Below are 25698 nucleotides of genomic sequence, written 5' to 3' on the forward strand. Positions count from 1 at the left end.
AGCTAATATCAACTCTTCACCAGATGTGTTGTTCATAATGAGGCCTTATCAGGGCGAGGGACCACAAAAGGACACAGTCATGTTCTCAGAATGTTTGCAGCAACTTCAAATTCTGCTAGATCTAACAGCTAAAAGCTAACGTAAGCTAGCTTTCTTCTGGCTGATTTTATACACAGATTTGTTCTTCACGATGAAGCATTATAAGGGATTACTGTACGGGACGCATTTATGTCAAGCTCTGATTTAAGTGCAGCATCAATGAGTGAGAGGTAGAGGCGGTGTGTTTAGTATGTCACTCCACGCGTCCTTCTCCCTCTACTCATATGCAGAATACAATATTAGCTACATGCTAACTGAGGCTAAAAACAACATCCGGTTACAAAATAAACAGTTTCAAAATAAAACGGATTTCAAAATAAGACAGTGTTGTAGTTACACATAATTACAGTATATGACAGCCAGCTTATGCTGAAAAAATAGCTAATTGTAAAATTATTCTTGTACAAACTGGCCTTTCAAGTTGCTGCTCCTATTCTGGGACAACAGAACTTGTCTACCGGATCCAACAGCTAACAGGTATCAGCTATCAGCTAACCTTAACTAGCTCTCCTCTTGCTGATTTCAACATGGATTTATTGTTCGAAATTAATGACTTGAAGGACTATGGGATGACATTCATGTCCAGTCCTGACTGTACTACTTATTACTGGTATTTTATTATGATTAACTGCACTTGCTCAGGTGTGTGCTCCCATTCTCCAGCGACAGAACTCGTATAACAGCTAACAGCTAACAGCTAACAGCTAACATTAACCGGCCCTCCTCTGGTTGATTTCCAAACGGATTTGTTGTTAAAAAGTGTATTGTTGTAGTGTAAGTGTTGATGCATTGGACAACATTTATATTGAGCCCTGACTGCAAGAACTGGTCAGTATTACAAAAACATTATGATTAACAAAAGAAAATGGATGCAAATGGGAAAACTTTTTTAGAAGCATAGCATATCGTTACACCCCTGCTCTCGACCAGGCGCATCATTTAATATGAGAGATACCTTCTGCTTCAGAAAAGTGCAAATGATAAAGTGATTCATGTATAAACTGCCCTTTCAAGTTTGTGCTCCCATTCTGCGGCGACAGAAGTCGTCTGCCAGATCTCGGTGCCTTTGTGACGGCGCTCAAAGCTCCTCGCCGCTTCTTGTTGTCGACTCGGGTTTTTATTCCCACTCTCACCGCTCTATTTAGATCCATTTATTTTTGGTTCAAATGCTGTAAAATGAAAGCGCGACGGAGAGAAGGAGGGTAAAGGAGTGCTCCCTCTCTCTCAGACAGGTGGCCCCGGTTTATGTCGCCCGGCCCCAGGGGCCCCGCTAACTGCGTCTGAGCGAGAGGAGGGACCCGTCTCTCAGCGCTACACAGGTGGTGTGAAACGCAGCCCGCTCTCCACACCTGAAATATTCAGATTCTTCCAGCGGCGTCGCTTTGATCTCGCTGCAATCGACAAGGGAAAACGGGGAGAGTAGGGGGGAGAAAACAACAAAAACAAGAGGAAGAGCAGCACACCTGAGAGCGAACAGATTGACATTTCTTAAGAGAGAATAAACAATCGCAGGTTAGCTGTGTTGCATCGCTCCTCGCTCGTCGTTTCAGGTGAAAAGTGGGCCACAGCGGTGATGGCTGCGTCTCCCTCCTCTCCGATTGACTGACCTCGATGGTGCAGCTTCACAGAAACAGAGTCCCCCGCAGCGCACCTTGAAAGAAACAGGAAAACAAACCTTGTCCCCAATTTTTATTGTTCAAGTTTGCACCGTCTGATCATTTTTTCACGCGTTCCCCCCTCTCAGAAAAACTTCAGTTTTGAAGAATTTTTGGCCTGTTTTTTTTTTTAAGCATTTGTCCGACCGAGTTCTTTTGACTTCCGTTTAATTTTATATATGAAACATCCTGCTGTGACCAAGAACCTAAGGCCTACTTCTATGTTTTAACCTGTGTAGCAGCTGGTTGTTTTGGTATTTGAAGCTAGATATTTCAGTTTTGTTTTTGACAGCTGATCACACTGTTCCTCTCATGCTCTCTACTGCCGTCTTCATCTCTGATGTGGCAACATAAAGGTGCCTTTCATACATAGTCCACCTGAAATTATACCCATACATCCTGCAGAATAACATGTTATCTGAAAGGATTTAGACTACAGGTGTATACTTTTCTGTGTAGGCTGTTTTTTGAGAATGAGTTGTCTCTCAGGTTGAAATATATAATGTGTAAATGTTGTTTGAACCGCTGAATAATTCCCTCATGAGGTTTTGACTTCCATTTCATTTTAAATATAAAACTTCCTGATGTGACCAAAGAACCTAAGGCCTACTTTTATGTTTTAACCCGGTTGTTTTGGTATTTGAAGCTAAATAATTCAGTTTTATATTACTATTTGACAGCTGATTACACTACTTCAGAGCCACTTTGACCTTCCTCTCTACTGTCTTCTTCTTCTCTGATGAGATGTGGCAACATAAAGGGGCCTTTCATACATAGTCCACCTGAAATTATACCCGTACATCCTGCAGAATAACATGTTTTCACAAAGGGTTTAAACTACAACTGTATACTTTTTAATGTTAGATGTCTTGGCTGTTATTTACAGCGTGTGTCCGACTGAGGTTATCATGTCTTCTCTCAGGTTTCAACCCACTAGTCTGCTAATGAATCATAGGACTGTGTAATTAGTCACCCTGCATGTACCACACAATGACAATAGGCACCCTGATTGTAACCACAGAGTTTGAAAGGAGCAGAACAATGGTCGGCCTTAATGATGATAAATAAGGTGTTGTAATTGGCCTTCGTTTGGATCATTCAGTCATAGATTGTAATTTGAAGTTTCTAATTGGAGGACATTTAAAGTTATTCATTGCATTCAGAAAGGATGCTGCGTGGTTGAAAAAGAGCCGTAATAAGATGTTTTCCTGATATCTTTTGATACTATTTTCAATAAGACTTGAGTTATAGCCTCCCTGATTACACTAAGATGTGTTACCGGTCTATCAAATAAGAAACGTGTCTGTGCATGTGTGTCCAAGTGTGCATGTTGGAATTAAAGAGAGAGAAGTGTTGACAAGTAGGCTGTGCTCTGGTGCATCAGGCGCCAAAAACTATCTAAATGAAGCCGGGTATGACGAATAATGGCTGACAACACCAGTCACACCTTTTGCTGATGGTTGTAACGCTCATACGCTTCTCCTTCCTTTTGTAAGATTTAGCATGCTGTTTGAAGACAGCCTGACTGACTGGGGATTAATTATTTTGGTTGATTTATCAGACTTACCAGTCCAGAGTTTAGAGAGGTGTCAAAATTAAATGTGATTTTCCTCGTTGGTAAGTCCTCACAATCTATATGCTACCTACATTTTTCTTAACGTTGAATTCAGGTGTTGCTGCTGCTGCATAGTTGACACATCCAAAATAATGCATCTGCAATTCTATATTATTTTCTATCCATTCAAACACTGACAATGATGACATAGACACTGCTCACTGATTAAGGAATAGCTTGACATTTTGGAAGATTCTCTAAAGGCCCAAATACACTGAAAGCGTTTATTATCAATCATTTAAGCTCATGCACTTTGTAGTTTTGAACCAGGACCTTCATTATTTAGATCAAGTAGCTAAAACATGAGGTGTTAAGGGGTGTCTGTTGGCAGTGTTAGGGAAGCTACCCGGAAAAATATGCAAGCTAAAAATGATTTTACACTGCAAGTAGTTTAACTTATGTACCAAATTACTAAATATAATGCAAAAAGTGAAATGCCATTAAAGAAAAAAACATACGTTATTGAGTTTATTAGCCCAATTTGTTTTTAGTTTCATTAGAAAATTACACAAAAATGGCAAAAAAGTAATATAGCTTCTTGAATCCTAAAGCAAATATGAATATAATCCAACATTAAGCACAGCAACTGCTAACTTTAGTAAAACTACTAGTTTAATTAAATTTAGTTAACTTCTGATCAACATCGTTTACAAAAACCCTAAAAAAAACAGCTGGTTCTGTGGTGTTTCCATTGGAAATGTAACATCTGCTGTCAAATGTTAGCTTTAACTGCATCTTTGCCTCAAGACAGTTAGCTTAGCATAAACCTTCAGCTCAGCAGAAAGACTGTGAACAGAGGGAAACAGCTAGCCTGTGACAGTTTTGGTGCTAAACTCAGCTAATTATCTTTTTTAATAAACAGATAGCTATCAGAGTTGTATTAATCTAACTCTCGAAGATAAAAGCACATATTTACCTCTTCATCCTGCGTCCACAAGGGAAACACAATTTTAAAGTAAGTAATTACAGTGTTTTATCGGTTATACTAATCCTACATTTTCTGAGGTACAAGCTAAGCTAGCATTAGCGGTTCGCTTGTAGCAGCTACTTCCAGAAACACTTTTTTAATTATTTTTTTTAACATGACTGCTTTATTCTGTAGTGTTACCAGCTTTAATCACTGTGTGTGTTTGTGTTGTAGAGAAAGAGACCTCTGTGGATACTTTGGTTCATGTTTATAACCTTTTTAACCTCTTAAGTTATCATAGAAACAAGCTGAGCTAATGTTAGCCTTTAGCTCGTAGCTCATACTTTTCCTCCGGGGTCCACTCAAAACACAGAGATTTTAAACATGTAATTGTTTTATTTTGTATTTTAACAAATTTACTCCATGAGTCTGTTTGTTTTGGAGAGCAGGAGAAGTCTGTGGATAATTCTGCTCACTAGAATAACCTCATGAACTTCTGGATCTTAAATTATCAGTAAAACAACCTGAGTCATTGTAATCCATCCATCCATCTATCCACCCATCCATCTATCAATCCATCCATCCGTCCATCCGTCCGTCTGTCTGTCCGTCTGTCTGTCTGTCTATCTCCATCCATCCATCCATCTATCCACCCATCCATCTATCAATCCATCCATCCGTCCGTCTGTCTGTCCGTCTGTCTGTCTATCTCCATCCATCCATCCATCCATCCATCTACCCACCCACCCATCTATCAATCCATCCATCCATCTATTAATCTATCTATATTTCTGAATCACATGACCTGAATCAACCCCCCCATCTGCCCCCTCGCAGCAGGTTAAAACAAACCCTCAGAATTACATGCAGAATACTCTTTAACCCGGGTGTGATGTGGTGTAACAGCAGTAGTGTGACTGTGGCGTGATCTGGAGCTCACCGATGGAGAGTGAAGGAGGAGCTGTGGTCGCTGGTAAACAGATGGAGGGAGATGCCAGGTGATAGCTGCCCCCCCCAGCGCTGCCCTGTCAGAGGCCACCCGCTCAGCTCACACTTCTCAGGGCCGGGTCATGGAGGTCAGAGGCTCCTCCCGCTCAGAGCCCTGTGTCTGGACACACACACACACACACACACACACACACACACACACACACACACACACACACACACACACACACACACACACACACACACAGACACATACACATACACACACACACACACACACACACACACTGCTGTCTACCTTAACTGATATTCAGCCAAAGGAGGCCAGATAAGAGTTGATTTGGGATCTTTCACATGGACAGACGCCAATACCCCCCCCCCTACAAAACATCTCCCTCCTCCCTCAGTGAATGTGTGTGTGTGTGGGGGGGGGGGGGGGGTTTGCCAGTAATAATGTTGAGACCAGACTAGTCTGTAGTGATTGGGGCCATTGATTGTGGTGATTTGATTTATTGATCACCCCCCTCCTCTCGAAAGTGGCGTCTGAGATGCAGGGCTAATCCGAGGCGGTCTCGTGCCCGACGGAGAACGGGAGGCGACAAGGAATGTATGAAAGGAAACGACACTTATCTTAATCACACGCTGGCCCCTCTTTGCCGTGCCGTGCTGCAGCCTGGGATGCTGGGTATACTCTTTTGTGCAAGGCCTCAAGTGCAAGTGAGTGTGTGTGTGTGTGTGTGTGTGTGTGTGTGTGTGTGTGTGTGTGTGTGTGTGTGTGTGTGTGTGTGTGTGTGTGTGTGTGTGTGTGTGTGTGAGTGTGAGGTGGGGGTTGTGAGGCAGTACAGTCACCAGGCAGAACAGAGTGGATCTATAAATTGATGGAATTCAAAGCCTCCAGCATCGATTACCATTATAACAAACAGCAGCGCACAGAATGTCTGATTATTTTTAGACAAAGATTCTGTGCTCTCAGCAGCAATTCTGCTGATGCTGTCACACTTTCAGACATCTGCCTATGATTGCAATTAGATGGGATACAAAAAGAAAAATAATACCCCATCTGCATTTTCCCCACTCCTCCTCCTCGCCTGTTTTTTCCTCTTTAATTTGCGCTGCCCGAGCCCAGTACACACAATAGTGATTTTGACTCAGTCTACCTCATTGCAGTACCTTGGTAGTTTTTTTTTCTCCTCCGCCAGTTGTCAACATTTTCCACCGTGGGCTTTCTTTGTTAAAGGCCAGAAAATAGCTTACTGCTACAGATGTAATCAAGACGAGCTAGGTTTAATGAATCAATGTCAGATCTACTCGCACAATACATTAGTGTGCCTACCTAAAAACACTCGCACTGGGACTGATTGTTTCTATAGATATCTGCATTTTTGTGAAGAGAGATTGTCCTTCCTGGATCCAGTTGTATAACAAAATGAAGCTTTATCTGTAAAGAACTTTGCTTTTTTAGCAGGGCTTTAACTATTTGGCACACAACACAAGACATACAGAGGATAAAACATCCAACACATGCATGATGGATGTTTCCCAAGTTCAAATAAGCAAGAGAAAAAGTTCAATAAATTATCCAAAAGTAAATAAGACATAATAAAAACAATACAATAAGACGTTAAAATAAAAATAAATAATAATAATGAATTCATTAAAATATATATATGAATAAATATGAAAAAAATAAGAAATTATTATAAAAAATTAGATTAAATGAATATAAAACCTACAAATCATAAATAGACAAAATATAATATTGGAATAAAAATGTAATAAACTAAAATAATATAAAAATAATATAAATTAATATAAAACAATAATAAAACAAAATACAAATAGCAATAATAAAAAATATATGTTAATTAGTAAACGTAAAAATAATAACAGATTGTGACTTTATGTGAAAGCCACTGCCCCAATCATACGCCTACAATACACATAACTTGCCCCTGTTTTTTTAAATGAGGCTAAACATATTCGACAACCAGCTCATGTCCTGATCCTCTGTGTTTTGTTGCCTCCATGTTTCTTGTTTATCCCACCAGCGTCTGAAGGGACCGCTCCCTGCAGTCTGTGCTGCAACACACTTGCATAAACCTGAGACCTCTTAATGCAGCATAAATATTAGCCTGTCAGATCATGTGAGGGCTCCACCGTGACGCCGATAACGTCCATTTCTGCTCGGTGTCAGAGCCAACAACATGTCTTCAGTGCATTTTTGTCCCCAGCAGTTCATTGAGCTCCATTTACAGACTGCCAAAAGGCTGCAGGTCCATCCTGTTAAAGCCAATAAGCTTCTTGTTCCTTGCTCTTTGCTTTTGAGTCAGAAGTCACCAATTGCTTTCCAGATTGACTCGAGCACGCTTTCACGCAGAAAATCCCTCCTTCCTGTGCCTCCAGCCCCAGTGACAGAACCGCCCTCCCCCGGGGGAAACTCATCAATTATAGCTGGATGTTTGACTGGCAGAGGCTTAATGACAGGAGCCCGGTATTGACCCGGCTGACATACACTGAAAATTCGGTCCCACTCGTCCCCTTTTTTTTTTTGTCAAATGATTACAGAGCTCCTTTTATTTTTAAAGACATGCAAATGATTCCATGACGGATGGAGCTCGACATAATGGAGGCAGATAAGTGAATTTTATCGCGGATCTCAAAGGTGCCCTGGTTGTAGGTTGAAATGGATCACGTCTGATTAGGAAGGCAGAGGAAAAAATCTTCTACGGTATCTTTTGTCTCCCCTGATAGCGTTTGAAACAGTTCCTCCCATCATCAATCTGAGCGAGACAGGCAGAGTAGCAAACAGTGTGTTCTGCTTCACTTCTCCCCACAAAGACAGGCAGACACTAGCTTTCACTTGATGGGTTTGCTGCCCCGGCTCCCCGCCCTCCTAATAGTCTGAGAAACTGTGGGGGTGCGTTCGAAATAACCATGCCATTATGGTAGCACAGTTTAGAGTATTCGCCATCAGTGATCGCAGCTCTGAAGCACTCGGTAGAATCACAGCACTCTTATATCTTAAGTACTTATACAAAATCCACTCACAGTCACTTCTAGAGGAATTTTCTCTTGGTGAGATTAGCCGGTCTGAGGCCATTTGAATCTAGCGGAGGTTGGCTGGCTCTCTAATCTGCAGGAAGGCTCATCCCGGATGGACTGTGAGGACTAACTGGAGTTTATAAAGTCCTGTCGCCTTATCCCGTGCAGCCGTGGTGACAGTGTGATTACAAGGAACCACATTTTCCAGAAGCCAAGTGTATCCCTCACATTTTAGAGTGTAGCTCTTGCAACTAAATTCATATTTGCACAGTGATTAGTAGTTTCTGATTAGAATTTTTTGGGTGTATTTACTAATAAAACTACCAGTGCTCGAGTCGTTTAAAAAGTCAGGCGCAAGTGAAAATATTCATTCTTAGTAGGGTATTTTATTTAATGTGAGCAAGAGGGCACTTTTTGAAACTTCTTGTGTAAACCCATTTCAGGGGAACTTTTTGCCACATGTACATTTTTAATTCAACACTTCTTTTTACACTTTGTATAGTAATTTGAGTAGTTAAAGAGTCCCCCTGCTGAGGTTCAGGTGTATATCAGTATGTAGCGTCTCTACTTTAAAGAGTCCTCTCCTGCTGATGTTCAGGTGTATATCAGTATGTAGAGTCTCTACTTTAAAGAGTCCTCTCCTGCTGATGTTCAGGTGTATATCAGTATGTAGAGTCTCTACTTTAAAGAGTCCTCTCCTGCTGATGTTCAGGTGTATATCAGTATGTAGAGTCTCTACTTTAAAGAGTCCTCTCCTGCTGATGTTCAGGTGTATATCAGTATGTAGCGTCTCTACTTTAAAGAGTCCTCTCCTGCTGATGTTCAGGTGTATATCAGTATGTAGTGTCTCTACTTTAAAGAGTCCTCTCCTGCTGATGTTCAGGTGTATATCAGTATGTAGAGTCTCTACTTTAAAGAGTCCTCTCCTGCTGATGTTCAGGTGTATATCAGTATGTAGTGTCTCTACTTTAAAGAGTCCTCTCCTGCTGATGTTCAGGTGTATATCAGTATGTAGTGTCTCTACTTTAAAGAGTCCTCTCCTGCTGATGTTCAGGTGTATATCAGTATGTAGTGTCTCTTTATGTTTCTCATACTGCCTGTGCTGCAGCACCTCTTTTCCCCCTCTGTCTGAAACCAAAAACTGATTGGTTAACTGGCCGGCTTCCTTTGTGATTATTCAACCGCTTAGAGATGTCCTGCCCCTTAGCCTATCACGTTCAAATGTGTTTGAGCGCTAGCCAATAGAAGTGTTACATAGATTCCTGAAGTAAACAAAAGAGTCCAAAGGAGGTGTGTCAGGCAGGGGGAGTGGGATATAAACTCCCTCAGGAAGGAACACAGGGATTTTAGCCTCTGCAGACCATTTACATGCACTAAAACCTATAGAACACACTACAGGAAAGGGAAAACCCCAAGAAAGCAATAGGGTCTATAGATTTCTAGATTTCTGTCTGCTTTGCTTTAGTTCAATTTCTTTCAACTGAAGAAATCAGTATTTTGCAAAGGTTTCAAAGTAGCCTGAGCAACACTGCTCTTATATCATGATTTATAGATGAACTTCAATGGAAATATGTTTGCTTATCTCCAGCTGCTCCTGTAGATGTTGTTTTACGATGCCGTTCCTCGGAAAGATCCACAAATGCAAAATGTCACATGACTCGTGTAACATAAAACACAATGCACGGAAATAAACGCAGAGGAATTTGCACATGGATCTATGTCTCTAATTAACAACTCCAAATATAGTAATCTGTAGATCGACTTAGCATTTTTCAAAGGAAATGTAATTGAACGACACCTTTGGAAGTGAATTCTTTTGAGAGTTATTTTACCGTGCAGCTTTCACACGAAATCAACACATTCAGGAAGCTTGAGACTTTTAATAGTTCCTGTGTATCATAAGATACAATGCACAAACAGATGCAGAGGAGATTGCATCTGTATATGTGTCTCTGAATAAATCAGAATACCTTTATTCGTGCCACACAGGAGACGTTTACAATATCCTGATTTGTGAATTATTTTGAAAGCTTTTTCTACGGTGGCTGACGACTGCAATCGATGGCCTTAAAACGTATGGAAAAATCATAACTGGAAGTGTGCGTCAGGATATCTGAAGGTTAGCTACGTTAGCGTCATGTGATCACTGTGTTAAAATAAGACCAGAAAACATTTCAGGAGAACAACAACAGAGACAGAGACCAGCTTTATGATCCTGAACGTCACAGAGCGCTCCGGTCCCAGCTGTGTGCGTCTCTCTTTAGAGTCCCCTGGTCTCCAGCTGTGTGCATTCTCTCTTAGTGTCCCCTGGTCTCTAGCTGTGTGCGTCTCTCTTAGTGTCCCCTGGTCTCCAGCTGTGTGCGTCTGTCTTCAGTGTCCCCTGGTCTCCAGCTGTGTGCGTCTGTCGTTAGTGTCCCCTGGTCTCCAGCTGTGTGCGTCTGTCTGTAGTGTCCCCTGTTCTCCAGCTGTGTGCGTCTGTCGTTAGTGTCCCCTGGTCTCCAGCTGTGTGCGTCTGTCTGTAGTGTCCCCTGGTCTCCAGCTGTGTGCGTCTGTCTTTAGTGTCCCCTGGTCTCCAGCTGTGTGCGTCTGCCGTTAGTGTCCCCTGGTCTCCAGCTGTGTGCGTCTCTCTTTAGTGTCCCCTGGTCTCCAGCTGTGTGCGTCTGTCTGTAGTGTCCCCTGGTCTCCAGCTGTGTGCGTCTCTCTTTAGTGTCCCCTGGTCTCCGTTGTGTTTGGAGCTTCTTGCAGCGTTTGGTTTCTGCAGCTTTTAGTAAACGCTGCTCATGTTTCTTCAAACTGCTGAAGATGTTTCTTGGTTTTCATGTGTTTGGGCACACTTGTGTCTATTATATTTGCGTCTTTTTTGAACCTGCAGCACATTTCTCCTAATGGGAATGTTTTGGGTGGTTGTGATGCATTTTCCACGGTAGTTTTCACCCAGAATCTACAACTTCAGGGACTGTGTTTCTTGGAAAATGTCAGTGACAATGCAGTTTATGTTATAGTTAAGAGACTAACTACTTTTTAATCCTCTTTCGGACTTTGTAAACCCTGGGACTTGAACCGGCGGCCTTTCAATTAGCACTGTACTTCCTGTCCGACGTGCTGCCACCCTCCCACGAGTCCCACGCCTCTTAAAAAAGTTTCACCTTTCCATTCCACCCTTTTTCCCTCTCCTTGTGTGATGATTTATTAAATTGCCTTTAAGTAAGACTGCAGATTAATTAAAACACAGTCAATTTAATTTCCCGGCGTCATATATAAAATTCTCCGCGGTAATTGAATCCCCCCTTTACTCCACTTTTTCAAGAGAAAGATTACTGAGAATCACAGGGAGAATGAAGAGGAGGGGAATGCACATTTGTCTGCTGCTCACTACACTTTGTGTGTGTGTGTGTGTGTGTGTGTGTGTGTGTGTAGTGTGTGTGTGGTGTTTTTCCTGTTTGCTGAAAGAGCCGGGAATTGGATGGCGGATCGATATTATCGGATTTGCGGATGGCATGTGGTGCAGCTGCATGAATGCAAGGTTTCTGATGAAGGCGCTTTCTGCACAGGGAATCAGACTCTCGTTGCATACGTGTGCATTAATGGGGGGGGTGGGGGGGGGGGGGTTGTTGTGCAGGGAAATGTAGGTAAAGCTGTATTAAAAATCTATGCATGATCAATATAAGATTACTGATAAATAGATGTGACCGGGGACAGGATTGGAGGCGTGTGTGTGTGTTCTCATTTCAGGAGGAAGCTCTATTTGTTTGCAAGGGTGTACGTCAGGTTATTGGGTCTCTACACGTGACTCCCCCTGCCTCCCCCTTCTCCCTCTCTCTCCACTCCCTCTATAGCTGTTGCAAGCGTATTGATTATTTCAAATACTGATTATCTAAAAGGCCTTCTGCTACTGTAGTCATTGGATTTATTTTGGCTTAATTATTTATGGGCCAGGGCTAGCTGTAAGTATTACTGCTGCGAGATCATGAAGGATTACATTGTTAATATTCAGCAGTGTATTTTTATTTATGTACACTCTAAAGCTTTACTGGATGAGCGTTTGGCAGGCGCTCTAAAGTGCGTCTCTCTCTCTCTCTCTTTCCTGTCTCACCCTCTCCTCTCTGGTGTGTTTTCAGAGGGAGCTAAACTCTGTGGCGTCTGAACTGGCCGGCCGACAAGAGGAGAGCGAACATTCCCACAAAAACCTGCTGGAGCTGAGCAGGGAGTTCAAGAGAAATGTCCCTGAGGTGAGTCGAAACTCCCCCACCTCGCCCCAACACACACACACCTATTATGTGCACTCCACTTGTTGTTTGTTCCTCATCTTCACTTCAGCAGGAGTCCATGCCGCTGCTCGAGCCCCCGCATGAACCTTCACACAGGGCATTTTTTCTGTCTGCTGTAATGTCTGCATTAGTTTACACAGAGAGCGAGTACATATACCATAACGAACGTCTCTTCTTCTACTTATTGAGAAGTATTGTAGTTTATACCTTGATACAGGTGATTATTAATCTCTTTTCAATATCTGCAGTAGTATTTATACACTCAGTGGTTGTTATGAAGTATCAGAGTACACACCTTTTTTTTGGTTTGCCACTTACTTTTACTCCACTTACTTTTACTCCACTTACTTTTACTCCACTTACTTTTACTCCACTACTTTTACTCCACTTACTTTTACTCCACTTACTTTTACTCCACTACTTTTACTCCACTTACTTTTACTCCACTTACTTTTACTCCACTACTTTTACTCCACTACTTTTACTCCACTACTTTTACTCCACTACTTTTATTTGACTGCTTGAATTACTGCCTTATTTGCACAAAAACACACAAAATATGATGTTTTGTTGTAGATTAAACTATCCAACAAGATATTAAAGTCCACCTGCAACAATATTGGGTTGTTGCTTGGTTGTTATTTACTACTGTTTTAGAGTAAACACTTTGGGGTACTTGGACTTGCACCACTTTATACTTCTACTGACTTCATACATTAAGACTTTTAGGCACAAAACATTAAGAACTTGCAGTTTTTTACTCATTTTCACTTCATCAGGTAACCCTTTATGCAGGGAATTATTCATCTATCGTACCTGCGTATACACTGAGGTGTGGAATTTAACTTACCACTTTGAGGTACTGTCACTCTTGACTTCCACTCCACTTCATCTCTAAGGGACAGACTATACCTTTAACTCCACTGCAGATGAAAGTACTATTTTATTTACACAAAAAATATGATGTTTTGTTGTAGATTAAACTATCCATCATGATATTAAAGTCCCCCTGCAACAATATTGGGTTACTATACTGTGGGTTTGTTATTTTCTAGTACAAACTTTGGGGTATTTGGACGTTACTTAGGGTATTCTCTTACTGCACCACTGTACACTTCTACTGACCTTACAAATGAAGATTTCTACGCACAAAACGTAAAGAACGTGCAGTTTTTTACTCATTTTCACTTCACCCGGTAACCGTTTATGCAGGGAATTACATAAACTTAGGTGTGGACTTTAACTTAGTACATTTACTCAAGTACACAATTTTGAGGTACTGTCCCTCTTTACTTCCATCTACTAAATCTCAAAGGGACCGTCTATACCTTTAACTCCACTGCTTTAATTAAGAGTTTTACACAGAAAACATGTAAAGTAATTGTAAATTATGATGTTTTTATGTATACTTAACTATATTTAAGTCCACCTGAAACTTGAATTGTTCACTCCGTGGTTGTAAATAAGTACTGAAGTATAAACTTTGGTGTACTTGGACTTAAGTGTTTTCTTTCTACACCACTTTATATTTCTACTTACCTTACAAATTAAGATATTTACACACAAAACATGTAAACATGTTTAAAATATAATGTTTGGGTGTGCATTTAACTATATTAAGTCCACCTGAAGCTGGAATTGGTCACTCTACGCCAGTGGTAGCCAACCTATCAAGCCCAAGATCACTTTTTATTCCAAATTGTAAACTGAGATCTACCAATCTGATATCTTACAAAAAACCAACTAAGACTGTCTCTAAAAGGAGTAAGACTGTTCATCTCACGTTTGTTTTTGCAATCAATTTCTGTTACAACAGGCTGAATGTACGTGCATACATACACACAAAGAAAAACACAGTTATGCACAGTTATCTGTTCAATGCACAATATTCATATTTACAGTATCTGCTCAATGCACAATATTTAGTTTCTCAGCTCAATTAATAATATTCACATTTACAGATATTAGCCTACAGTTCAATGAACACAATCCATATTAAGTTTCTCTGTTCAATGCACAATATCTGTCAATGCTCAGGTCGCTCCATCAGTCTGACTTTAATGTGACTGCACATTATCTGCAAGTCTTTCGAAATCTGGTTGATAGCTAGTGATTGCCAGTCTGAGGCAGTCAGTAAGATGTGCGTCAGTCATACGAGTTCTATACTTGGATTTTATTATTTTCATTTGTGAAAAGGCCATTTCACATAAGTATGTGGAGCCAAAGTAGGCCTTCAGTTTAAGCGCGCATGACACAATCAGTGGAAACCGCTATCTACTCACGAGAGTCCAAAAGTCCTGGTCTCTTGCTCTGGCCTTCAATTCAATGTCGCTTTGCATTTCAATAATCTCCATGTCAACGCCCATAGGTAATGTAAACACCTCCTGCATTTTAACTGACAGCTGTTCAATGTCAATGCTGAGGAAAGGGTTTGACACAAAACCAACTACTTGCCCCATGTCTTGTACCTCCAGAAATCGAGCGCCAAATTCTGATGTCAGTTTGTTCAAATGGGCGCAGAATTGTTCAGGATGAAAAGCGGTTTTGTCTGTGAGGTTTTGTGACACCTTTTCAAGATTTGGGAAGTGTGTCAGCCTCGCATGTCTTAACTGAGTGCTCCACAAACTGAGGTTCACTTTGAATACCTCCACTGCGCTAATCATGCGACCAAGCTCTCGGTCTTTCCCTTGCAATTCTCGGTTAAGGTCATTGAGTTTTGCGGTCAGATCGGTAAGGAACCCCAAGTCCAATAACCAAGTATTGTCGGACAGCTGCTCATACTCCTGTTCCTCGACTTCAGAAAACTGATGATCTCTGGCAGCAAATCCAGAAAACGCTGTAGCACCTTGCCCCGACTGAGCCACCTTACATCTGCGTGAAGGATCAAATCTCCATATGCAGAGTCGAGTTCGTCCAGTAAAGACTTAAATAGACGCTGCTGAAGCGCTTTTGCGACATGTCAATTGCTTTAGCTGCCAATGCCTGTTGACGTATCACACAGTGATAGTTTACAAATAGTGGAAAGTCTGGGTCTTTTCTGCACAACGCGACGAATCCTGAACGAACACCGATCATCGCCGGTGCCCCATCGGTTGTGAAGCACACTATTTTATGAACGGGGATCTTGTACTCACGCACAAAGTCCTTGAATGCCTTGTACACGTCCTCACCCCTGGTTCTTTCTTTCAATTGGATAAGGGCCAGAAAGTCCTCCTTGACAGTAAAATCCATGAAAACCATTCGGACAAACACACTGAGCTGGGCTGTGTCTGTGGCGTCGGTAGACTCGTCAAATTGAATTGAAAAGTATTCCGAGAAAGATCAGTCTTTTAATACTTGCTGGGATACAGCTTCGGACAATGACTCCACTCGTCTGGCTACAGTTGGTGCACCCCTTCTTATCCTTGCTTTTATGTCTTCTTTGTTTTTAAAATCAGCAAACAAGACGTTAGCTGTAAGGCTCATTGCTTCTTTGATCGACTCACCATCCGTAAATGGTTTTTTGTGCTTAGCCAAAATATGGCTAACTCGGAAGGACGTTTCTGTAGCCGCCTTGCTCTTTGCTGTATGCGCCATGAAAAGCGACTGCTGTGCTTTTAGTCCTCTTTTCAGTTCATCCGTTGTGCTTGATCTTAATGCGCTGTTGAGTGGATACGAGTCTTTGAATTTAGCATGGGTGCTAGCATGATGCCGCTCCAGGTTGCCACGTTTTGGCAAGGCTACCGCCTGTTGGCGTATGAGGCACATAGCCTTCTCTTTTGCTGACGTGAAAAGAAATTCATGCTCCCATTCTGGGTGAAAATAATACGTGTTTGATTTCTTTTTTTGCCGGACCCTCAGCCATATCGATGTTAACTGTTAGTTAAGGTTGGCAGAACTCGGCACAGTTTAAAGTTACTACTCTCTCAAGATGTCCGTTTTTTTAACCCCTCCCACAATTGCATACAGCCTCAGCATAGACCTCAGCATATCAAAATAACCAATTGGAGTTTTGTAAAATGACCTATGTGTGATTCAAATCAACAAGCCAGAGCTAGGTCTAAAAAGCTTGTTAAAACAACCAACCAACCAGAGCATGAACCTGTTGGTTACCCCTGCTCTACGCTCTTGTAAATAAGTACAAACTTTGGGGTACTTGGACTTTTACACCACTTTACACTTCCTTCATCACTTCGTCTCAGAGGGAAATATTTTGCTTTTACTCAACTACATTCATTTAACGGCTTAGATTACTTTACAAATTAAGGTTTTTACACATAAACCTGAGGAACTTGAAGAACTACCTGCCATTATTTCCTCATTTGTGCCGACCCTTTAACAGGTACTGACCATGTTTGGCAATAAACTTTATACAGGGAGTTATTTGTCTCTATATGTGATGTCTGCATAAGTTTAATTCATTTTGAGGTAATTATTATCTTTCAGCACCCCTTTATACTTTTTCTCTGGCGCATTTCAAAGGGAAATATTGACACCTTAAATTACTTTTTTTTACACATAAAACCTGCAGAACCTGAAGAAATACCTGCCGTCTATTCCTCATTTCAGCAGAGACAGCAGGTACTGTTTGTCAATTAAACCGGGAGTTTTTGATCTCTGTAGGAAATGCCTGCATTACGTTAAACACACCCAGATGTGGGCTGTAACTAAGCACATTAACTCAAGTACACTAGCTACATTTTGAGGTACTTCTTTCTTTTTGTGCCACTTTATACTTATAAATATAACACCTTTACATCACTGCATTGATTTGAGAGACTACCAATTAGGATTCTAACTCACAAACCATACGAAGGACTTCTAAATGATGATGTTTTCATATAAATTAAATACCCAGCGTTATCTTTGACCTGAAACAACCTGTTGTTGTCTTCACTTCAGCAGGAGTCAGTGCCGCTGCTCGAGCCCCCGCATGAACCTTCACACAGAGCATTTTTTATCTCTGCTGTAACGCCTGCATTAGTTTATATGCACTTGAGAAGTCAGGGTTACCCCCCCCCCCCTCCTTCCCTCCTCAGTTAATATTTACATGCCGTGGCCTTGCAGTAACGTGAGCCTCTGGCTGAAGAGAGGCCGGGGGGCGCATTTACTAAAAAGTTCAGCACAACTTTTAACTCCAAGGCTCGAGCGGAGAGTTATTATAACATCATCTCTGCATCTGGATTTGGAAGCTGATATTGACTTCCTCCATAAACCTGTAACAGGTGTCTCGGAAGCACACAGAGAACAGGACTCTGTTTAGCATCAGCATGTTATTAAAGACGAATGCACAGATGAGTACAAAGACACAGAAAAGTGTAATTGTTTAGGTTAGCCTTCTCCAGAAACCTGTAAGAGAGGTCTCTACACACACAGTATCTGGAACAGGACTCTGACTCATGTTGATGCCACTGATAGATACGTCTAATGCACACTTGAGAATGAGTTACAGGGAAAGAAAAGACAAGGTGTGCATGTTTAAGTCCTCGTTAAAAAAATGCTCATTAGCCAATATTGCTTAATTGATTGACTGACAAATTGATTGGCTGATTGATTGATTGGTTGATTGATTGATTCACTGGAGGGCTGGTGCTTTGACTTTCTTTATTTTTGACTATCATGGGTTAACGAGACACCAACAACACATTTCAAAGGTAAAACATTGTATTTCATTCTACAATTACAGGTTATTTGCTTATAAAAACTTACAAAGAAGCTCCTTTCTGTGTAAATATTAGAAAAATAGACAACAAAACTATAGTACACGTCCAAAACAATGCCAAAGGAAAACGTAGAGACCTTTGAGTCTTAATTTGAACTTTAAAATATGTATTTATTATTATTTAGTTAGCTCTTCACATTTTACATTTTACATTATTAGGAAATGTAGTTTATTGTTTATACAAATAATAATGCTGGTTGTGATATGATATGGCAACAGCAACGTTTGTTAATAAATCAATTAGTCAGTACAATAATGAAATAAAAAACTAAATGAAAAGTAAAAATAAAAGAATTTATGAATGTTTTTCACGTTTCCTTTTTCCCCATTCTATTGTTCTTTTTCTAGTACCTTCATAAATCTGCCAAGCCCTTATTCAACCTGCCTTTTTGTTTGGCAAAAAAATGTCAATTAAGGTGGATTTCAGTGAACAGATGAAAAGCTAAATCTATGAATGATACAGACGAATGATTTTGTCTCCTTTGAAATGATCGTCCATTGGCATGTGAGCCGGAGTCAAAGAGAATATTTTTTATATTTTATAAATGAGGCCCGGGGCTGTCTGAGTGTGTCTGCAGTGTGAAGCGCTGCTGTAATCTTGTCAGTATAATACAGGCGTTTAAGACGGGATCAGGCTGTCACCACTGGCAGCACAATCCCCTTACCTGAGGCAGTCTGGATCTCTAACGCAAGCTACTGGAAAGCCCCACTTTTGAAACATGCCCACTCAAACCCTTTAGGTTTAAACACTAATGCCTACATCCATTCACACACACAAGCTGAGTGAGAGGAGATCTACTACAGGACTACTACCTCAGCTCATTGTATACGTCAACACTGTTTTTATAATAACTCTAACTGCCTGAACGCAGACAGACAGACAGACAGACAAACAGACAGACAGACAGACAGACAGATTAAATAGATGCATAGACAGAAACGTTCATTAGCTAAATAGCTAACGTTTGCTAGTTAGCTTGTTAGATGGGCAGCTAATGTAAAATAGTTTGATTTACATAAAGACAGATTAGACACGTGACAGACAGACAGACAGACAGACAGACAGACAGAGAGACAGATGGACAGACAGGCAGGCAGGCAGATTAAATAGATGCATAGAGAGAAACGTTCATTAGCTAAATAGCTAACGTTTGCTAGTTAGCTTGTAAAATGGGTAGCTAATGTAAGCTAGCTAACTTGGTGGATGGATAGCAAATGTCAGATCGTTTGATTTACATACAGATGGATTAGACACAAGACAGACAGACAGACAGACAGACAGACAGACAGACAGACAGACAGACAGACAGACAGACAGACAGACAGACAGACAGACAGACAAACGACAGACTACATAGATAGTAATTTCAATAGTTAGCACATTTTTGCTTGCTAAATAGCACACTGGTTAATTGAGTTAGGTCACTAGGTTACCATTTTTCTAACTAATTGAGTAGGTCACTAGGTTACCATTTTTCTACCGTTCTGGCAGTGACAGTTATTATAAACTGTTAAATGTGCAAATATATATAATATAATAAAGGTTAAATAATGTTAAATATTAGTGCTTCTGACCTAAATATTAATCAGCCATGGTTTGGTTTTATATATTCATACAATTAAATGCATATCCCCTGTTAGTCAGTCACATTGACCCATTTTGATATATTTTGTAAAATGAAGAGAAGATTTATCAGCCGAAACTTAAGTATTTCTTTGGTTTGTTTCACAGACCAAGCTTCCCCCTGTTTGTGTGACTGAATATAGCAGCTCTGTGTTGTGAAATCTGTATTAAAGGCCATATGTTATGTTGTTAAATTCATCAAATACTGTGGGAAATAAGGAGCAGAGAATATGTTAGCTACACAGTCCTCGTTCTTATGGAGCTGTTTGTTTCTCTTTGGGCTCGATCTGATTCCCGAACAGGTGGAGCATCTGCAAACTGAAATGTGCTGAGACTGAGTTTACTTTTGTCTGTGTACACAGGAGGTCCGGGAGATGGTGGCACCTGTTCTCAAGAGTTTCCAGAACCAGGTGAGTCGCCCGTCTTTTTGCAGATACATGCTGAGTGTCCACTCAGGGTTTTTTTCTCCAAGTGCCAGGAGGACAGATTGCTCCAACTTTTCTGTGCGGACACTCGGAGCACTTTTCAGAAAGGTGCTGTTGATGAAATGAGACGTTCTACTGTCCTTTTACTGCGTTGTTTTGGGCTTTCCTGGGGAGTGTTTTCCATAATCGGCTGCAAGGATCCAAGGACAGAGGGTGGCGTTTGCTACATGAATAATATTTGAGAAGGTGTAGAATTTGAAGCTCGTTTTGGGTCTTTTATCTGGAGCTTTATACAGTTTGTCAGACGGACACTAAAAGCTCATTTGTGGGAGTAGATTAGCCTTTCTCCAGAAACATTTGAGGGACAACAGAAACAAACACCAACCATAGCTCTGATAAAAAGGACTTAAAGCTTCTTTCTCAAATCACATGACAACAGTTGAGCAGTTCATTCTGGACATGTTGGAAACTAGAGAGAGAGAAACCATATTCATCTCTGAGGAAAAAAGCTCACTTTTATTACTCACACAGTCCAGGAATTTACCAGGCTAAATTAAGTGACGTTTCACCAGTTTCATGAACTTGTTTGGAAGCTATTTGTCATATAACAGGGTGAAAAGTAACTGCTAACAGATAGTTACAATCCAAGTAGATAGATAAGTACTTCATTGATCCCAATTTGGGGAATTTGCAGCAGCATAAAAAGACATGGCATTGTACACAGTCAAATTAAAAGGCTAAAAATAAACAGTTCAAAATGTCAATCTCATAGAAGCAGTAAAAAAGTAGATCGTAGTATAAAGTGTTTGCTTTTCATTTGTATTTGCAGATCGTCCTCCTTGCTCTACGTCAAAGTGAGCAGTAAAAAGCACATTTATGCAAAGGATGAGGGTCGGTAGCCCAAAAGTTATGATAGATAGAATCGGAGGATGAAACCCTCTTTATTAGTCACATACATGCACACAGCAGAGCGCACACACAGTGAAATGTGTCCTCTGCATTTAACCCATTTCAAGGGCACCACAGCAGGGCCTAGGAGGTGAACTGGGACCTCTCCAAGTAGCAGTCCACTTTCCATATTTCAAGTCTGTTTGGGGACTTGAACTGGCGACCCTACGATTCCCAGACCAAGCCCCTACTGACTGAGCCACTGCTGGACATGAAAATGTCATGAAAATACAAAGAGGGAAATGCAGGTTGATCAGCTGTTGTGATATGTTGCTAAAATACTGGTATGCTGGGAGAATTTCATCATCAAAACATACCTGCCTGATACACATCTGTTACTTATCTACAGGAAAAACGAGCCTAATTGAACTTAATTTACGCACATTTAAAGGTTTAAAGAGCATATAGCTTGTTACAGGCTTTTCATGCAAAGCAAACCAACAAAAACAATACATTTTCATCACTTTATCAAACAAATAAAGCATGCCCTTGATAACCACAGACCACCATGTGAAAATGAGGACAGACACACAGAAAATGAAAGAGTTTTATGTAAATATTTCGACTACAGAGGGGATGATATAGACCGAAAAACATGGCCGTCATCTGGTGAAAAATACCCTTTTTAAATAGCATTGGTATTGATGCTTTCCTCTCCACACTATAATGTATAAGCAGTGTGTTCACTGACCATCAGGAATGCAGGATTAGATTCATGTCGAGGAATCCCTGGCCTGCTCCCGGTGCAGCTCATCGGGTGCGTATTGACCGATCCCCTTTCCGTCAAAGTGAAGTAGCATCTATCTGCCATTATGATCAGATATCTGGCTTCTCGTATTTTCCTTGGCGGCGAAACAAGCCCTCATTTCCTGTTGTGATGGTGCATTCACCGTGCCCCCCCTCTGACGTCGCCCATATTGGAAAAGTCATCTGATACCTCACCAAGACTCTGCTCTGGCCATTAAACCAAGGTCATAAATCACATTTGTGAGCCGCGCTACGGTCCGCCAAGCAAAGGCTTATGGAAATGATACCACAAATATGTTTTCAGTCTCGCTCTCCCTCTCTAAACTCCCGCCGAGCGCAAACCTGAAAGCCCCTATCATCGGTAAACACGAGAACACTCAGCATGGATTGTTCACTTCTGTTGGAAGTGATTATTGGCAGATTTGTTATAATGCTTTATAATTGACTGTGCACAAGAAACCCTGGCAGCAGATATCACACTCCTCCACTCTGTACTCAGATTCATGTGCTAATTCAATTACTCGCAGTGTAAAGTCGCAGAAATATCAGAAACAACCTTGATTGGGCAAACAGGAGCCCACAGGATTCATTTAACCTCTGTGTTGTCATCAGCTGTGCAGCTTCTGTCCTAGTTTCACCGTTCTTACAGCAGATCGCTCGACTATAACCCTCCACCCAAATCTGTGTTACACCTTGTAATCCAGATTCATTCCTTCTAATTAAACAGGTTTTACTCATCTTTGGTAGTTAAGATCAACAGAGCCAAGTTAAACCTCTTTTATTAGTTAAAAAAGGCACAAAAGAAGAGTTATTTTGACTCTGGTTTAGATTAGAGGAACATTTCTTGATGGTTCAGAGTTCAGTCAGCGAGGGGTTTCGTTATTGTTTTGCAGAAACAACTGTATATTTAAAGTAGTGAGAGCTTCTTTGATGCCTAAAACAATGATTACACACATATTATTTAGCCCACCCCCAAATACATATCCAGTTCACCATTCAACAGTTTTTGTTTTTAAAAAGTGTGCATGTTGACTTTCCCTGGGAGACGTCAAGAGCAGACACCAGTGCACGAGTAAACATACGGACACTTTAAAGTGAGGCTAAATTACCTAGCAGGAAGTTAGCACTGTTCTCTATGCTATCATTTAGCTACCGAACCTTCCTAAACAAACTGGAGTGAAGCGCCGTAGCCTATTTCTTTGACGTAATCAACCGCAGTGAGAAAATGCGCTGTCTGTTTCCGTGTTATTTTCCCTCGTAGGGGACAGGACTGCACTGAGGTCAGAGGTGCAATGCTAACGTTAGCAGCCTTTTTCACACACGCTGCACCGCTTCAGATTTAAAGCGTTTCATTTGGTTGTGGATCACATGATGACACAGAGCTTTGAGAGGTATTTTAGCATTCAAACCGGTGTGATCGCCTTCATCACGAGCTGCACGTTTCTCACCGACCGTCACAAATAGTGTCACCGTTAGTCCGGCGACTTGTGGAGGTTTTGGTACTGACTGTTCTCTAGAACCATCCCTAACTATCCTGTACGGCTGCAAAATATATCGTTTTGGCACCAACACCACAATAGTTACAGGATGTGCAACGTCTCAACAACTTCTTTTGCAGCTTGATACAAAACGGAAACATTTTCCATGACTTATACTTAACGTTTAGTCATTTGCTATTTTTTGTTTTTTGGTTAAGCAGCTTAGTCTTGATATGCACATCACTGATCATTATTTAGCAAATATCTCACTGTGTAAATATTCTCTAAAAGCTTTAATAGTCAGACATACAATATCTTTATCGGGATATATGTTAAATGATATTGTAATATTTTAGATAGTCCATAATGCCCAGCCTTAACAACAACAACAACAATAGATTGAATTTATATAGCGCCTTTCAGAGACCCAAGGCCGCTTTCCATTTTGTGAGGCAGACAGAAAACAGAAGACAAACAAAAAGTAGGGCAAAAAAAGAGTAGAGAAAATAATAAATACAAATAAAATAAACACTACCGTAGTTGGAAGTGTTAGTGAGACAAGACAAGGAAAGGAAATGAGTAGTTATGTAGCTGGTCTGGTTTATATACCTGCTACAGTTACACAACTTTATTAACTTGTGTAAAAAATACAGAAATGTGTATTTTTACTAGAAAGGCGAACGTATAAATTCCCAATAATCCATAAAATAATTCACACCAGACTTTTGAACATGAATGAATGGACATGCTATGACATAGTTTACTCAAATGCAAGGGTTTCAAGGTTTAATGTAACCTATTAAACACTGACAGCATGCCCCTGATAGTCGTCCACCACAACCTGAGAGATAGCAGGAAGAATTTGGCAACGGAAAGTACGATTACGACCAAAAACTATTATCAATTTCAGTTTGAAAGAAAGCGTTTTGCATTGTCAGTTGTTTTTGTGCAGCCTTTCTAATTGACTGAGCACCGGCAGAAAGCGTGGAGACGTCCCGCTCCTCGACACCACACTCAGATTGGTGTGCTAATTCAATTACTCCCAGTGTAAAGTGGCAGGAATATCAGAAGCACCCTTGCCTTTACTTCTTTGTGCAAACAGGAGCCCACAGGATTAATTTAAGCACCACTGATGTCTGACAACTGGGAGTCTGGAGATGTTTCGCAGTGGATAAAATAGATGGCTGATAATGAGCGATGATTTTCTCTCTTCCCTGTTAGCTGGGGGCCTCTCTGGGAACCTCTCGGTCTCTCATGTGTAACTTCCACAAGTAAGCCAGCTCGCGGTGGAGGAAAAATAAGAGAGAAAATCCTGCGTTTGTTTCTGGAGGTGCGACTCCATAACAGGATAATCCTCCGGTGTTTCTGACACACTCTGACCTTCCTGCTAATGTCAAGCAGCTCGCGGAGGCTGCTGAACTTTACCCAGCGGTACCCGGCACGACCCCGGTGTAAAGCTGAGGGACCCAGACCGGCTGCTGCAGGGAGGGGAGGGGGGAGGAGGGGGGGAGGAGAGCAGGGGATGAGAGGAGGAAGAAGAGGGGATGAGAGGAGGAGGGGAGGAAGATAGAAGATAGATGATGGAAGATGAATGTTTATTTCAGAAGAGGGCAGGAAGAGGAGAAAGAGCAGGAGGAGGTATAGTGAGGAGGTGAGGAGGAGGAGGAGGAGGAGGAGGAGGAGTTTAAGAAGAAGAAGATGAATCTTTCTTAGGAAGGGGGCAGGAAGGAGAGAAAGAGGGGGGGAGGTAGTAAGGAGGAAGAGGGGAAGAAGAGGTGAGGAAGAGGAGGGAAGGAGGAAAAAGAGGAGATGAGTTGGAGGAGGTGAGGAATAGGATGAGAGGAAGAGGAGGGGAGGAAGAAGATGATGGAAGATGAATCTTTTTTTAGGAGGAGGGCAGGAAGAGGAGAAAGAAGAGGAGGTAGTGAGGAGGAAAAAGAGGAGGTGAGGAGGAGGAGGAGAAGGAGGAGGAGGGCGAGAGGAAGAGGAGTTTAAGAAGAAGAAGAAGATGGAAGATGAATCTTTCTTAGGAAGGGGGCAGGAAGAAGAGAAAGAGGAGGAGGAGGTAGTGAGGAGGAAGAGGGGAAGAAGAGGTGAGAAAGAGGAGGGAAGGAGGAAGAAGATGATGGAAGATGAATCTTTTTTAGGAGGAGGGCAGGAAGAGGAGAAAGAAGAGGAGGAGGTAGTGAGGAGGAAAAAGAGGAGGTGAGGAGGAGGAGGAGGGCGAGAGGAAGAGGAGGG

General features: G+C 41.4%; 1 protein-coding gene across 1 annotated transcript in view; it reads left to right on the forward strand.

The window, feature by feature from the left end:
- The window catches only part of cux2b (cut-like homeobox 2b), a 154157-nt gene that overhangs the window by 62077 nt on the left and 66382 nt on the right, over positions 1 to 25698 (forward strand). Inside the window, exons 4-5 of the mRNA XM_063897575.1 lie at positions 12385 to 12495; positions 20222 to 20269. Coding sequence (XP_063753645.1) covers positions 12385 to 12495; positions 20222 to 20269 — 159 coding nt within the window. The remainder of the gene's footprint in view (positions 1 to 12384; positions 12496 to 20221; positions 20270 to 25698) is intronic.

This window comes from Eleginops maclovinus, chromosome 12 (genome assembly GCF_036324505.1).
Source record: "Eleginops maclovinus isolate JMC-PN-2008 ecotype Puerto Natales chromosome 12, JC_Emac_rtc_rv5, whole genome shotgun sequence".
Taxonomy (NCBI): Eukaryota; Metazoa; Chordata; class Actinopteri; order Perciformes; family Eleginopidae; genus Eleginops; species Eleginops maclovinus.